The sequence below is a fragment of the Sylvia atricapilla genome, chromosome 1 (genome assembly GCF_009819655.1).
Source record: "Sylvia atricapilla isolate bSylAtr1 chromosome 1, bSylAtr1.pri, whole genome shotgun sequence".
NCBI lineage: Eukaryota > Metazoa > Chordata > Aves > Passeriformes > Sylviidae > Sylvia > Sylvia atricapilla.
In genome coordinates this window covers 59,027,416-59,042,146 of record NC_089140.1, presented here as the reverse complement: position 1 = coordinate 59,042,146, position 14,731 = coordinate 59,027,416, and the positions used below count along the sequence as shown (strand labels likewise).

Here is a 14,731-nt window from a genome sequence, read left to right as displayed (position 1 = left end):
GAACACATCTCTCTTCCAAACCAGCTTTTGCTGGTTGTGACTTGTGTACCAGCTCTGTGAGATCCCAAAGACTGGTTCATTATCCCTGACATACAGAATGTCCACTTCCATGTGGCAATACCTGTCTTGTTTAATGGCAGGAAACCATCACTGGCAGGAGTGGTACCTCAGAAGTTGAGTAATTACGGACTCACAGAAGAGGTCAGGTTGGAAGGGACCGCAGGGGTCATTTGGTCCAACCTCTCTGCAGGCAGGGTCACCCCAGAGCCCACGGCACAGCACCGCGACCAGACGGATCTTCACTATCTCCATCAAGGGAGACTCCACAACCTTTCCGGGCAACCGCCCAGGAGAGAAGTTCTTCCTCACGTTCGGGTGGAACTTCCTGCGCACCCGCTCCGTCCCGCTGGCTCTGGTCCTACGGCCTGGTTCCGGCGCTGTGGCCGTGGACACAGACACGTCCGGGCCCCGCGCGCCCCCGGCCCGCGCGCCCCCGGCCCCGCGCGCCCCCGGCCCCGCGCGCCCCCGGCCCCGCGCGCCCCCGGCCCCGCGCGCCGCCCGCGTTCCCCGAGCCCCGCCCCTCCAACGTCACCCGCGTGCCCGTGACGTCGGGGGGCCCGGGCGGCGCCCGGCGGGCGGCGGGGGGCGCCCCCAAGATGGCGGACCAGATCCCGCTGCGCCCGGTGCCGCGCAGCGCCCAGCGCAGGGCGGCCTATTACAGCAGCGCGGCCGCGGCGCAGCGGCACAGCAGGTACGGGCAGGGCCGGCGCGGCGGCCGCTGACCCCCCTCTTTCCCCTCCCTTCCCCTGTCCCCAGCCGCGGGCGGGGCGGCGTGCTCCCCTCGCCCAGCCCCGCTGCCCTGCGGAGCTCCGGGACCGCCCGCCCGCTCCGCGGGGAAGGCGGGAAGGGGTGGCGGCCCCGCCGTGGATGGCGGAGCGGGATGTCGGCACTCCGGCTCCCGCAGGCCTCCGCGGTGGCGGCCGCCTCTCCCGGGCCGCTGTTGTGGTGTCCCGGCGGCGGGGCCGGGGCCGGGCCGCGGTGGCGGCGGGAGGATGCGCGGGGCGCCGTCGGCCCCGCTGCTCCCGTCGCCGGCCCCGCGGGTGCGGCCTTCTCTCGCCCGGCCCCGCCGCCCGCAGCTGGGCGCGACTCGGGTCCCCTGCCAGGAGTTCACTTAGCAGCGGGATGCCCGCGGCGGGGGGCTCGTTTGGGCGTCCGTAGTAAATATGTTGCGAGCTAGTAGCTAGCACGGCCACCATTCCTGAGTGTGGGAATTGAAATAACTTCAAATTTCCTAAAAGATTCACTGGTGAGCTTAAGGAATTTGGTGAAGGCGGTTAAAATTGTTTCCAGGCCATCAAATTGTTTCCAGGCAAAAACTGAACTTTGCTTTGCTTCCATTATTCCGAATAATTTCTAGGTATACTATTGTTTTGAGCAAGGAAAAACTTTGTTCCGTAGTTTTGGTATCTCCATCGGATAGCACTCTTATAGCGGATGATGCGATTATACTTACTTGTTACAGGTTTCTTACTGCTTTTGGTTTTTGTAGATCATTGTCTGTGAATGGAGGGAGCAGTTGTAGAATCTGAAGTAAATGGACTTGCTAACAGAATAGTTTGTGCTCTTGCTCTAATTCAAATACAGGGATAAATCTATTTAATAATGAATAAAATGTGATAAATCTCTTTAATAATGAATAAAATTATGAAATTTATAAATTTATTGTAAATTACTTCTTTGTCTGGGTGGGATAACTAACAAAAACGGTAGTTTAAAGCTGTGCAAAATAGGTTAGGCTTACATTGTGTTGTCTTGATTCTTAAACTAGACAAAGGGTTTTTATGAATGTTCACAGGTTTGTAGGACAGTCTGCCATAGTATTAGCCTTTCCCATCTCACTAATACTTGAATGTTTGACAATTTGTCTTGAGGCAGGGCAGTGTCATCATCACTAACCCTATTCCTTAGACAACTGAATCAGAGAACACTCTCACTGAAATTTGCTTCTCATTGGGTGGTGTGCCTGGTAATAAGGAGGAGGATTTGGTAGGCAAAAACTGAGTCCAGACTATGAAAGGTACTGGGAGTTCTGTTGTAGGGTAACCAGGAGCGTTCTGGTGATTCGAAAAATACTGTAGATGTGATGGGTTGAGTCCGTAGATCAGCTGGTTACACAGGTGCGTGTGCAGGTGTCATTGTGGTCCTTTAGACAAACTGTTTAACTGTGGCTTTATAAGCAGATTTGGCAAGCTGTAGGGGCTAGCAAGGAACTACCAACTCAGTACAGATTTGTTTTTGCCATCTGTCTTTGATCAACATTACCCTCCAAAGATTGTGGATTACAGTCTTTCCAGTTTAGATGACAGCTTTCAGAGTTATGGTCTTTCATGGTCTGTGTAGTTTAACATACTGATCCTCCACAAAAGTGATTATTTTATGTTTTTCATTACTTTGATGCAACTCTTGTAGTATATAAAAGCCTGTTAAAAATTGACAGGCTCATTTATTGTGTTTCTTCATTTTTGATCACTTGATTAAAGAATGGTTATTTGAGCTCTGAGAATTAGAATACTTATACCAGCCTCTTCACTCATTTTATTGGTTTTATTTTTTTTAAGTGAGTTGAGCAAGTTGGTCATTCTCCTTCAAGAATACCTTATCTCAGATTTGTGAGAGCACCTCTGGAAGGTGTCCTGTGGACCTGCAATAAAAACATGGGAATGCTTGTGTGGAGTCTACCACAGCTGTCTTGTGTAGAGTAAAAAGGGAAATACGGCAGTGCAGATAGTCTTATGGCTCTACCTTGTAATTGAACTACAGCTTCTATGACTTTGTCAATGATTCATCCTGCTTTTCTAATCTTTATCTTCAGTACAGACTCTGAAGAAGCCTTGCATTCCTGAGTAAACTGCAGCAAAGGTCCTGATGTCAGATACTTATGAGAGTGTTGAAGTGAAGTCACTGAGGTCTCTGATATACAGGAACCTATCATGTGCATGTATGCTTGAGGATTTTGCCTAAAAGGGTGTAATAAGTATCTCTGAAGAGGTCTAGAAACAAACACCTAGTTAAAAGATGCTGGAGCTGGTGTGTTGGGTTTAATCCAGTGCTTTTGTTTCTGGACTTTCAAGAGTTTTGACTTGCTGTGATTTATTTCTTCAGTGAAGAATTTACAGTCTTTTGGAAGTCTTATACACACATCCTTAAGTGTGGTAGTGTTTTTAACTCCAATTAATTGTGCCGCTGCTGTGCAACATCTCAGTTAACTCATCAGTTGCTAACCTTTACTGGCCTCGCTGCTAATTTGTAGGAAGACTTTATTTGCTTGAGCTAAGCAGTCTGTAGGAGTCTTTGCCAGCGTTGCTGTAGCTTGCTTTGCAGTGAGGACAAAGACTTTCATACTCAGTGTTTGTAGTTCACTTTTTGCTTTTGAGATTCATTTAGACAGAGTCATAGTGCATGTTTTAAAGCTGGAATATGTTTTCCCACACACACCTAAAGAAACTTCGATAATATGCCCAGTTCTGTATAAATGTAGTCAGCTAAGAATCATGGAATGTCCTGGGATGTACTTTATATGTAAATAAACATGACAAGATTGATGTATTTATGTGTTCATACTGTATGTGTTAAGGCCTGTTTCAAAAAAAGAAACAAACTAAAAATACATATTAAATATTGCCTATGGTTCAATGAACATGTGCATCCTGTTCTGCTTTTATTTCTGATATTTAAGCACAACTTATTACTTTTACAGTAGAAATTCAGTTTTTATACTTTCTGTCGTCTTTCCCTCTTACCTCAGATGGACAGAGAACTGTGTGCAGGCCATTAACATGTGCAGCCATTAACAACTAGAGAAATCTGTCTTGGAGGAAAAAGTTGTTCGCCTTAAAATTAATTTGAAAAATCCTTGCTATTGTTCAGTGTATTCGACTTGCATAGTTATAAAAAGGCTTAGGGGAAAAAAAGCTGATTGGTTCAGCACTCGTTTCAGCGCCTTGTCCTTCAGCTTGAAGGTTGTTATCTACAGGAAAATAATTGCTGCTTTTTGTGTACATGGTGAGGGAGGAGGAGGACCAGACAACATTCAGGTTCACCTTAAGAGTGCAGTGAGGCTTTTCTCATCTGTTTCACTTATGTTGTTGTCATCAACCACAGAGTAATCAACTGCTGAACACAAGGAAGGAAGTTGACTGTGCTGTGCTTGTGCTGTCTTGTGAGGTTGAAGGCAGGAAAACAAGAAGCCTGATGGAATTTTGAAGCTGATAAAGAACTAAACAGTAGTCAACCATCATTTATCCATAAACAAAATACATGGTTTATTCATGTGTTCTATGCTTGCTGCTATCAGTGTATGATTGTATTTGGCCTAATAGGGCTGAGGTGAGACATGTTGGGACTCCTGAGCTGGTACCAGAAAAATCATATCTTTCCAGCTCTCCCTTATGTGACATAAATTCATTTGCACTCCGGATGCTCACGAAGGTGGTGGCATGAAAGATACCCAGTCACTGGAAGGAAATCTCTTGTGTGATTGTCCATGGTGTGGGCACAGCAGTGTACTTAGGAATTGCACAACTGAATATATTGGGTGCTTGTGGCAGGGCAAGTTGTGGAACAGATCAACTGCTGTTGCTTCTCTCTGCAGTTTCCCAGTGATGTAGCAACTCTCTTTTAAGGCAACTGACTACTGTTATTTTGAATTCTTTTATGCCATTAGCAAATAAGAAAATTGCACAAGAAGAAAAAAAAAAAACCCAAATGATAGGATAATGTGTCTTTTGTAGAGGTAGATGCAGGATACTTGTTGCTTAACAATTTGTAAAAACTGTTGCTTATTTAATGTGAAGTATGCATAATTAAAAAAAAAAGGATATCTGTTCCAGACAAAAGGGAATGGAAGTCTGCAGAACTTGAAGTTCAGTGAAAATTCACATGGTTCCCTGATACTTACAAATCTCAAACCAATTTTTGTAGCACACAGAAAATAAGATGATTTAATGTAGTAATACTGTTCTAATGCTTTTAATTTGAATGAAGCTGTTCCCAGCATTCTTGTAGTCCTTATGATTACAATTTCTCAGGGTGTTTGGCTAGGTTCCACAGTGAATCACCAAAAAAGAGATTAAAAAGTCAAGAGATAATACTCAAGGCATGTACTGTAATTCTGTGGTTTTTTTTTTTTCATTTCTGACATAGTCTGATGTGAGCTTTGTTAAAATACTTTGATTTCTGCTGCCTTTCAGTTGTTTGTTAGAATTGTGTCCTGGTTCTACATGACAATGTGATTTTCACAGTCTAGATGTTATTCTTCGTATTCCAGTGGTTTTTGGTACTTCACATGTAATAGTTAAGAATAATGCCTCCAAATAACTAAAAATGTTATTTGGTGAGACAATGTAACAATCAGAGCTTTTAGGACATAACAGCTCTTGTACAGTGGCGTTCACCAGAAAGTTCATGACTTATATTGCTGAAAGTGTGGGTCTGGAAAGCCTTGCAAAATGTCCATAATTGTTCAAAACCTCCAAATATTGATACATATCAGTGGATTTACCCAATGAATCGTCTATACACAGTGATATTTAGTATTTTGTACAGTTTTCTGAAATGCTGCCAGTTCCTATGTGTCTCCTTCCCTGGGTATTTGTAAATGTTTAGAGCAAAATTTCTTACAATATCTGGGCAGAGTTATACAGATTTCAATTTAATTTTCTCCTCACACACCTGTTTAATTGAATGGCTCTACATATTTCATCCTGAAAATGAGCTTGAAAGGGTGGATGAAGTTGAATGACTGGCAATATTGGCATTAATTGAATTTTAATATAGCTTCTGTGATAAAATATTCCAGAGATGGAACTGAATTTACTTTTGAACATCTGTGTTTTAAAACTGCTGTTGCAAAGTGACAGTAACTTCTTCAAACATCTGTTATTTGACCAGAAGCAATAACTTGTTAAGTCCAGGAACATAAGCTATAAATACCTATATTACATTTCTTTGTAGAAATACCATTGTTAATGTTATTAATTTTGCTACTCTGGACATGATCACAGAAACTCCTGGAAGTTTAGCAGCTGTGGGAGTGGGTGCTGCTTATTAATTCTCCATACGTGTGCTGGCACAGCCTGCACTTCCTTGTGGAGAAAACTAACATCATGCTGGTTCCTGTGGTGCTTCCTTTAAATCAGAGCTCCTGTCTTGCGTTATTTTTCCTCTGTGACAAGCAAACAGGAATGGCAGCAAAATGGATGCACCCTTACAGATGAGTCTTCTGTTGCTGTAGGACAGAAATCTTTGCTGGAGGTCGTGATTCAAAGTAAGATGTGTCAGTAGTTACTGTGATACCAAAAGTTGCAAATGTTACAGGTTCCACTGATACTTGCTAGAAATGTCATGAACTCTGAACAACTGAATGTGCTATTCCTGGGAAGCGTTTCAGGCTGCAGGTGCTGATATGTAGATGTTGTAGCGTTTGTGGGAATGAGAATACATTAAATTACAGAGCTGTATGTTATGCTGATGTATTCAAATGTATGTATTCATTACAATACACCTCATCTTTTGTTCAGCATAAGGAGGAAAGGATCGAATGTGGTGGTAAAGAAATTTCGCTAGAATAGTTCTTAGGAGAGATGTCTGTACTGTTACGCATTCTAACAAAGTGGATCAATCATGTATGTCCTTTGTTCTTTCCCAGGAGAACTCTTGCCCCTCCTTTTTTTATAGACTTCACCTGAAACTTCAAGTGTTTGTCTTTTTCATAAAAAAAAATCAGCGTTGGATGTCACTGTCTTGCAGGAACATACTGCCCTTTTTTTATTACCCTTTTCTGGACCGTGGTTTTGGACAGAGATTTGGCCCTGTTATTTGAAAACTGTGTCACTGAGTGACTTTTAGGCTTAGTCTTAGATCCCATCTCTGAATTCTGGTCTTCCAACAGGATTGTTTGTGTGGCAACTTAGTACTTGGGATGCTGTATTTGTGTAAAAGTGGTGAGTTTGGTCTCTTTTCAAATCTCAAGTTATGGAGTACCTCTAGTTTTTAGAAAAAATGAGTTGTTCATGTATTCCCATTCCTGGACTGTGTTTTGCGTTCTTTACTGAAGACTTATGGGTTAATACTGCTGTTTGGGACTGACACCTGATTAAGGATAGGTGCAGTTTCTAAGACTTCTGCCTGAGACAAAGGTCCAAGGAGTTTGATGTATAAGTCTTAAAAAATAGTCTTTCTATATGTTAATATTTTCAGACCTTTTATGCAGTGTGTGTTGTCTTTGTTAGATTCTGTGGCTTTTACTTTTCAGAGCAAAGGTTTAGTGATTTAATATTAATATGACAGCCATATAAAGTTGCTCACATTAGCTACTGTAAAATAATTTTACCAACAATGAAACTTGTTGGTTCCATACCTGAGAAGCAGTTTGTCTTATTTTATCTGCAGGACACAAATTTAGATTACATGGGAACTTCAGGTGATTTTAGTAAAAAAATATTTTTAATTGATTTAAATTCTTTAACTTACATTATGTAGAACCATGCATTTGGAAAAAGCTGTCTTTATGGTTTTCTCTTCACTAGTAATGGTCTTTCATACTGAGGTTTACTGCCAGTCATAATATTTAGCACAATTATTCTTACAGAAACCATCCTGATCTGAAGTGCTTTAATCATTAGGCAAAAAAAAAGAAGTTTGAAAATTTCAAATTACTATTGCGGATGTTACTATTGTTTGCATAAGCACAAGTGACTGCATGTTTAAGCTATTATTTTTGCATGCCTTCCTGGTTTATATCTATAGTGTCTAAATACAGTGATTTGTGTTGCTCGGGCAGGCATTTGGATTGCTAAGAACAGGGAGAGAAAACAATTGATTGGGCTACAATGTCAATAACAATACCCAGTGACAGTGATAAAATGGCCCCGTTGTTCTGATCAATGACATACCCTACTAATTAAAAATAGGGTTCTGCTGAATGTAGATGATGTTTCCTAAGGTCCTGCTGTGTATTTAGGTGTTTCTGGTCTCTATTTGTTAAATAGAGACAGAGACAGAGACTCACTCATCTTGTCATGTCTTGAAAAAGATCTTGTGTTAAGGTATGCATAGTGCTTTGTAAGGTGAGCAAGGGGTAGTAAGGACAGGTACTTTCGTCATGGAGTCTTCATTACATATCTTCTCAATTTGCTTTTTCTGTATATTGTTCTAGTGAGAAAGTATGATGTCGGAGAGAGAGAAGGCAAACAGCATTCAGAATATTTGATTCTTGTAGGTGTCTGGTGGAACCTGTACTTTTAGTGTCTGTTGTACACATTTTTAAAATCTACTGATGAAAGGGAGCTGCTGTGGTAATAAGTTTCTATTATGCTTATAGACCTTTACCTCAACAGATGGGTTTTCCCTTAGGGTTCCTAAGGGTTTTGCCTTAGTTCTGCAAGGCTGAAGATAACAGGTTTTTGTTTGGTTGGTTTGTTTGGTTTTGGGATAAGGTTTTTTGTTGTTGTTTCTTGGTTGGTTTTTATTTTTTATTTTTTTTTTAGTAGTAGTTCAACAATACTGCCTTGTGGTTTTCCATATTATCTCTCTGAATCATTTGGGGCAGGGGGGCAATGATTTATTTGGTCTTATTGCAGAATTTGGTTTTACTCGTCTCAGTGACACAGTCAGTCATAAACTTGCCTGCATACAGCAGGAGTACTTTTTCCTTCTATTTTGTTGTCCAGTGGATAAACATGCACGGTGGCAAGAATGTTGTACTAAATTCTTAAAGGTCCTGGATGCCAATGCTCAGCTCTACAAATATCCAGCATCCTTATAAGCTGTTAGTATTAACTGTGGTTACTCCATAAAAAATTTGTAACAGCATTATTTTGCGGGAGTGTCTGATTCTTTTTAGGTCAGGGCCTGTGTTCAGAGACTTTCCAAGTAACACTGATTAGGGGTGTACTTGCATTAGAGGCACAGCTGGAGCTGAATAGAGACATAGAGCAGCAAGTTCTAATGGATTTTAAAAACTTCTGAAATAGCTTCTCTGTGTTTTTTAGGAGCAGGTTGAAGGAAATTCTTTAAATTTCATGCATTTAGCTGTAGAAGATTTTTCCATTTTCAGCTTCTGTTGTAATCTAGGAACAGCATGATTGCTTTGTAGTTTAACAGAATTTACTGCTGTGTGAAGCATAGAGATGTTTGAAATTAGAGGAAAAATGTAACTTCTAATTCTTAGAAATGCAGGGTAATATTTGAGGAAAATAAATATTTGTAATTTGATTTTTCTTGGGTAACTTTCTAGCAAAGCAGTTTGTTTTATGGACACACTGGAACTAGATTTAATTAAGAGGAAGGATTACATGAAAATACATTGTATAGTTATAAACATGGTAGGATGAATGTGCCTTGCTTGAAAAAATGCATGCAGCTGTAGTTTCCTGGGAATATTTTCTTCATTAGAGGACATGATCTGGGCAGTTTTGTCAGTGATAAAGGCAGTCTACAGCAGTTGCTGATTTGATGGTTCATCCTTTAAGGAACAGTTGCTCATCGTGTGGATATGCCTGTCACTTTCTTCATTTTTTCTCCTACTTCTCTACAATTTGGCAGACTCCTCCTTTATCATTAGACCTGTAAAGTGTTCACATCGGTTGGAGGTAGAGCAGGATAGGATGTGAGTCAGATTTTGCAGCTTACTCTGTCCTCTGCCTGTGATGGGGAAGCAAAGGGAATGCTGTGGCTGCCACAGCCACTCAGCCAGGTCACCAGCTCTCAGCAGGATGGGACATGGTCACAGCATTGGGTGGCTGTAGCTCAACTAGTCCTTGTCAACTTTTTTACTCAAGACTTTCTACTGCAGCCTCTCTTCCATGCTACTCTGCAATCTGTAGCCAACCTCTGGGGCCAATTCATGCATAGACTCATGACCATGCATTCCTTTTTCCTCCCTCACTAAGACATCAGCTTTGTTTTCCTTGTTGAGAATGATGGTCTATAGCAAAATTACAGGTGATGAGGAACAAATGCTTATGCAGGATCTGACACAGTACTTATATTCCAACATGGGTTCTTTAATCAAGCAGATTAAAAAAACTTCTTCATAAATAATGCTTTTTCATTTGTTGCATGAGTAAAAGCAGAAAAGCATGCAGTCACAATTGCCCTGTCTCTTGCACCTTCCTGCTGCATCTTGAATATTGCTGTTCTAGAGTAATGGAGAGCTGACAGAAAACACAAAAATTTTTATGGACTTGAATAGGTAACCAAGTTAGATTTAAATAACTTAGAATGGCTTCCATTACCTGTTATGGTACCTATGAAACTGTGCAGCTGTGTCTATTCTGGCAACAGCCATCAAAGTGGAATGATGTAGGTACATGTGACTTGAGGCATCATTTTCACAGCAGATATTTATATCAAAATTTCACTTAAAAGTATTTGTTATATGTGGCTTGCTTTCAGTTACATCTGTTAAATGAGATGCCTAATAGTAGTCAGATTTTGTGGAAAGTTGTTTAATATTAAAGTTCCTTTTTTCTTAGGAAACCGTATTTTGTCAAGATAGTTTTCTTTATACCTGATTTAGTAGCAGTCATGCTGAGAGTTTTGATGTCTCCACTGGCTTCTTTATTCATGTTGCTTTCAGTGCTTCCCTATTTTAATACAAGCTTCTAGGATTATACTTAATTGATTTGTCACTCAAGGAAAATCAGCACTTCAAGCAATTAAGTGCAGCAAAATACTAGGTAACAAAGACACAAAGATTTTTGTTCTCATCCTAGTTATGAAAAATCCATTATTCATTATCTTACTGTTTTTAAATACTGAAGTACAATTTTCCAACACAATAGCAAAATTGCTTTTGAAACAGAATAAATTGCTTGCCAGTTCAGAGGCTGTATTTTGAAGTCTGGCCTACCAAACATGATGGTGCTTATGCTCATTATCTTCACTACTTCATGAAGCTCCATATTTGGAAATGCAAATATGGATACCAATTGTGGGGAAAAAAATCCCTTGTCTTTAATATATAATGGTAAACAAATCTTAAAGAAATTATTATTAAAAGATCAAGGCATTCCACAAATATTACCACATTTACAAAATAGATTTAAACATTAAGCATATCTGTGAATGTTTCTCTGCCAAGTCTCTCCTATGATTCTCTTGCATTAGTGTGTTCCTTCAAGAAAGATTTTACCCAGTTTACTGTGTTACTGCTGTTTATAAGAGATACTGTTTTTCAAATCAGACAATCCTTAACTTTGCATGGAAGTAAAAGGGATGTGTTACTTTGTGATATCTTGTGCACTCCATTACAGCTGGCAGAATGTGATCTCACTGGGTGGTGTTAAAATACATCATTAATTGGATGTCCAGGAGCAAAACACAATGCAGCATAAAGCTCTCTATTAAAACTGTGATAATGTAATTTACAAATTTAATTAGAAAATACTATAAAAGCATTGAACATTGTATGTCTTATTGGAAGTATAAGAATAAAGTATTACCTTGAGTTGTTTCTAAGCAGTGGTTTTATTACCTAGTGTTGATCTAGTCTGAGAGCAATCCATATAGTTTGGTATAATATGGATGTTAACCTGTAATAATAACACCTGTGTTTTGCGGAGAGAATTTTTTGTATAATCTTTTTTCTTAATGTCCATTAATAATAATAGTAAGAGAAAATATATTGCTAGATTGTCATATTAAACTAAACATCAGATACAGCTTCTTGCAAACAACATTGTGAAGATCAAATTTTTCATGTTTATTTTAAACTTTCATTTTTTTTAAGTGGATGCTCTTAGCAATAATTTGGAAAGCATTTTCTGTGCCATATTTTCATGTAACTTTCTGCAAATTCCTAACTTTTAATATTAGCACAGTTTACTTTCATTTGAAACTGGTTGTGTTTTCTACAGTGTGGTAGTGTTTTTACTTTATTGAAGAAGATTTCTTGTCACAAGGCCTTATGTACTTAAGGTTTCAGTACTCACCTGACTTGCAGCTGGATGTGGGAGATGTTTGTTTATTATTATTCCTAGTTATACAATATTTTCTCATCTGATCTGTACACATCACTTAATGGTCTTCCATATCAAGTGATTCCAAGGCAGTGCAGAAATCAGGACATCACGTGCCAAAGAAAAGAGGGAGTGTCTAGCTCAAGACTTGTTATACAGTAGTGGGTTTGAGGCTTTTTGTTCCTCTTTCTTATTAGAGTTTACTTCTTAACTGTGTTGATACCAATTTATTATATAGCCAGTGTAAAGTATGTGGTGTACCTCTTCAATAGAAATCTAGTATTCAGTCTCTTGCTTCCCTCCCTCCCTTTCCTGGCATCCAAAAACATTAATAATTGCTTTAATATATATTCTTGTATACAATAAGGCCCAACACAGAAGATCTAGGGGGAAAATAAGTGGTTTCAGGTTTTTGTTTTAAATATATAGTGGGTTGAAAAAATGCTAGCCCATGCTTACCCCTTGTGTTTGTAATATTGCTTAAAAAAAACAAAAAAAAAAAAACCAAAAAAACCAACTACTTAAGTATCTATTAAGGCTTTGAACTAAATGCTGTTCAGGGTGCTGCTCTGTCAGCAGAACTCTCTCCTGCTCAGGCAAGGCCACCTACAGCTGCTTGTCCAGGATCATGTCCAGACAGGTTTTAAATGTCTGAAAAGATGGAGATGCCACAGTCTCTCTGAACAGCTCATGCCCGTGCTCAGTCATCCTCATGTTAAAAGTATTCCCTGATGTTGAGATGGCACCTTCTGGGTTTCAGTTCATGCCCACTGCCTCTAGTCTTGTGACTGGGCAGTGCTGAAGACAGCCTGGTTCAGTCATCTTTGCAACCTCCCTTCAGGTCCATAGGTATTAATGAGATCATGACTTATGCCTTTTCTTCTCCAGGCTGAGCAGTCCCGTCTGTCTCATTCTTTCCATGTAGGAGAGATGCTTCAGTCCCTTCATCATCATCATGGCGCTTCACTGGACTCTATTCAGCATGGCCATGTCTCTCTTGCACTGGACACTGCTCCAGGTGTGGCCTCCCCAGTGCTGAGCTGAGCTGAGAGGAAGCATTTCCTCCTTGATGTGCTGGCAGCACTTTGCCTGATGCAGCCCAGGATATCAATACCTTTGCAGCCAGGACACAGTGCTGGTGTCCACCAGGATCCCCAGAATTCTTTGCTTCCAGGCCCCTTCCCTGGAGTAGCCCCAGCATATAGTGGTGAGTTGAGGTTGTTCAGGTGCAGAACTTTGCAATTCTTCTTGCTGAGCTTCCTGAGGTTCCTGTCAGCCTGTTTCTCCAGCCTGTCAAATTTGCACTGGATTGTGGCATATTCATCTGGCCTGTTGTAACTCCTTCCAGTTTTGTGTCATCTGCAAACTTGCTGAGGGTGCATTTTCCCATCTTCCATGTCATCAATGAAGGTGTTAAACAAGACTGAGCCAGTATGGATCTCTGGGGTACACTGACCTGGTGTGCTGACCTCCAGCTAGACTTTGTGCCATTGACCACCCTCTGGACCTGGCCATTACAAGAGAATTCAATCCATCTTGCTGTCTGCTTGTCTAGCTACTGCATTCTCTATGGGAATTTTATAGGAGACACTGTCTAAGACTTTACTGAAGTCCAAGCAGACACTATCCACTGCTCTTCCTCTACCAGGTCAGTTATTTAATCTTACAAGTTTATCAGGTTGGACAAGTAGGACTTCCCTTTGGTGAAGCCATGCAGATTACTCCTGGTGATTTTCTTGTCCTTTTCTGGAAAAGATTTCCAAAGATGAGCTGCTCTTCCCTGGGATTGTGGTGAGACTGGAAGGTATGGGTAGGTTCCCTGGGTCCTCCTTCTTACCCTTTATGAAAGTAGGGGTGACATCTGCTTTCCTCCAATCTTTAGTCACTTCTCCAAATTGCAATGATCGATCAAAGATTATTGTAAATGACCTTGCAATGACATGTGACAAGTTCCTCAGCACTTATAGGCACATCCCGTCAGGGCCCATAGGCTTTTTTATATTTCTATATATAAATATATAAAATAGAATACTAATAATATGTTTTATATATTTTATTAGATTTTTATATTATATATCTCATTACATGTATTTTATTATATGTGTAATACTATATATATATACACTCAGTTTGCTTAAGTGTTCCCTGTCTCATCTTCCTTTAGCTTTAGGCTTTTTTCCTCTTCTCTGAGACCTAGGACTCTTGTCAGTCTTGCTAATCAAGACTGAAGCAAAGAAGGCATCTAGTACCTCAGCCTTTTCCACGTCCTGTATAACTATACCCCCTGTCTTATTCAGTGAGATCCCATTTTCCCTGGTCATCCTTATCTCACCTATGTAGTTAAAAACTTCTTGTCTTTGATATCCCTGGCTAGATTCAAATACATTTGGCTATAGCTTTCCTAGCTTTGTCCCTGGAAGCTTGGACAATGCTTTTGTATTTCTCCAGTTTACCTGTCCTTATTTCTACTCTCCGTGCACTTCGTTTTTGTGTCTGGGTTTGGACAGGTCCTTGTTTGTCCAGTCAGGTCCATCCCACCAGATGGGAATCTCTTGAACTTGGAGTAGCTGATCCTTGAATACCAGCCAGCTTTTTCGGGCCTCTTTTCTCCCCAAGACCTTATTCCATGGGACTCTTTGCAGCATTTCTTGAATAGGCCTAATCCATTCTGAATTCCAGAGTTGTGAGCTGCTTGCTACCTTCCCCCCTGC

At 40.6% G+C, this 14,731-nt stretch overlaps 1 protein-coding gene across 2 annotated transcripts in view; it reads left to right on the top strand.

Moving 5' to 3' along the window:
• The first annotated feature begins 646 nt into the window (after positions 1 to 646).
• ATP9B (ATPase phospholipid transporting 9B (putative)) overlaps positions 647 to 14,731 on the top strand; it is a 152,600-nt gene continuing 138,515 nt past the window's right edge. For both annotated transcript variants that reach the window (XM_066323671.1, XM_066323661.1), the window contains exon 1: positions 647 to 751. In XM_066323671.1, coding sequence (XP_066179768.1) covers positions 657 to 751 — 95 coding nt within the window. In that variant the 5' untranslated portion in view covers positions 647 to 656. The remainder of the gene's footprint in view (positions 752 to 14,731) is intronic.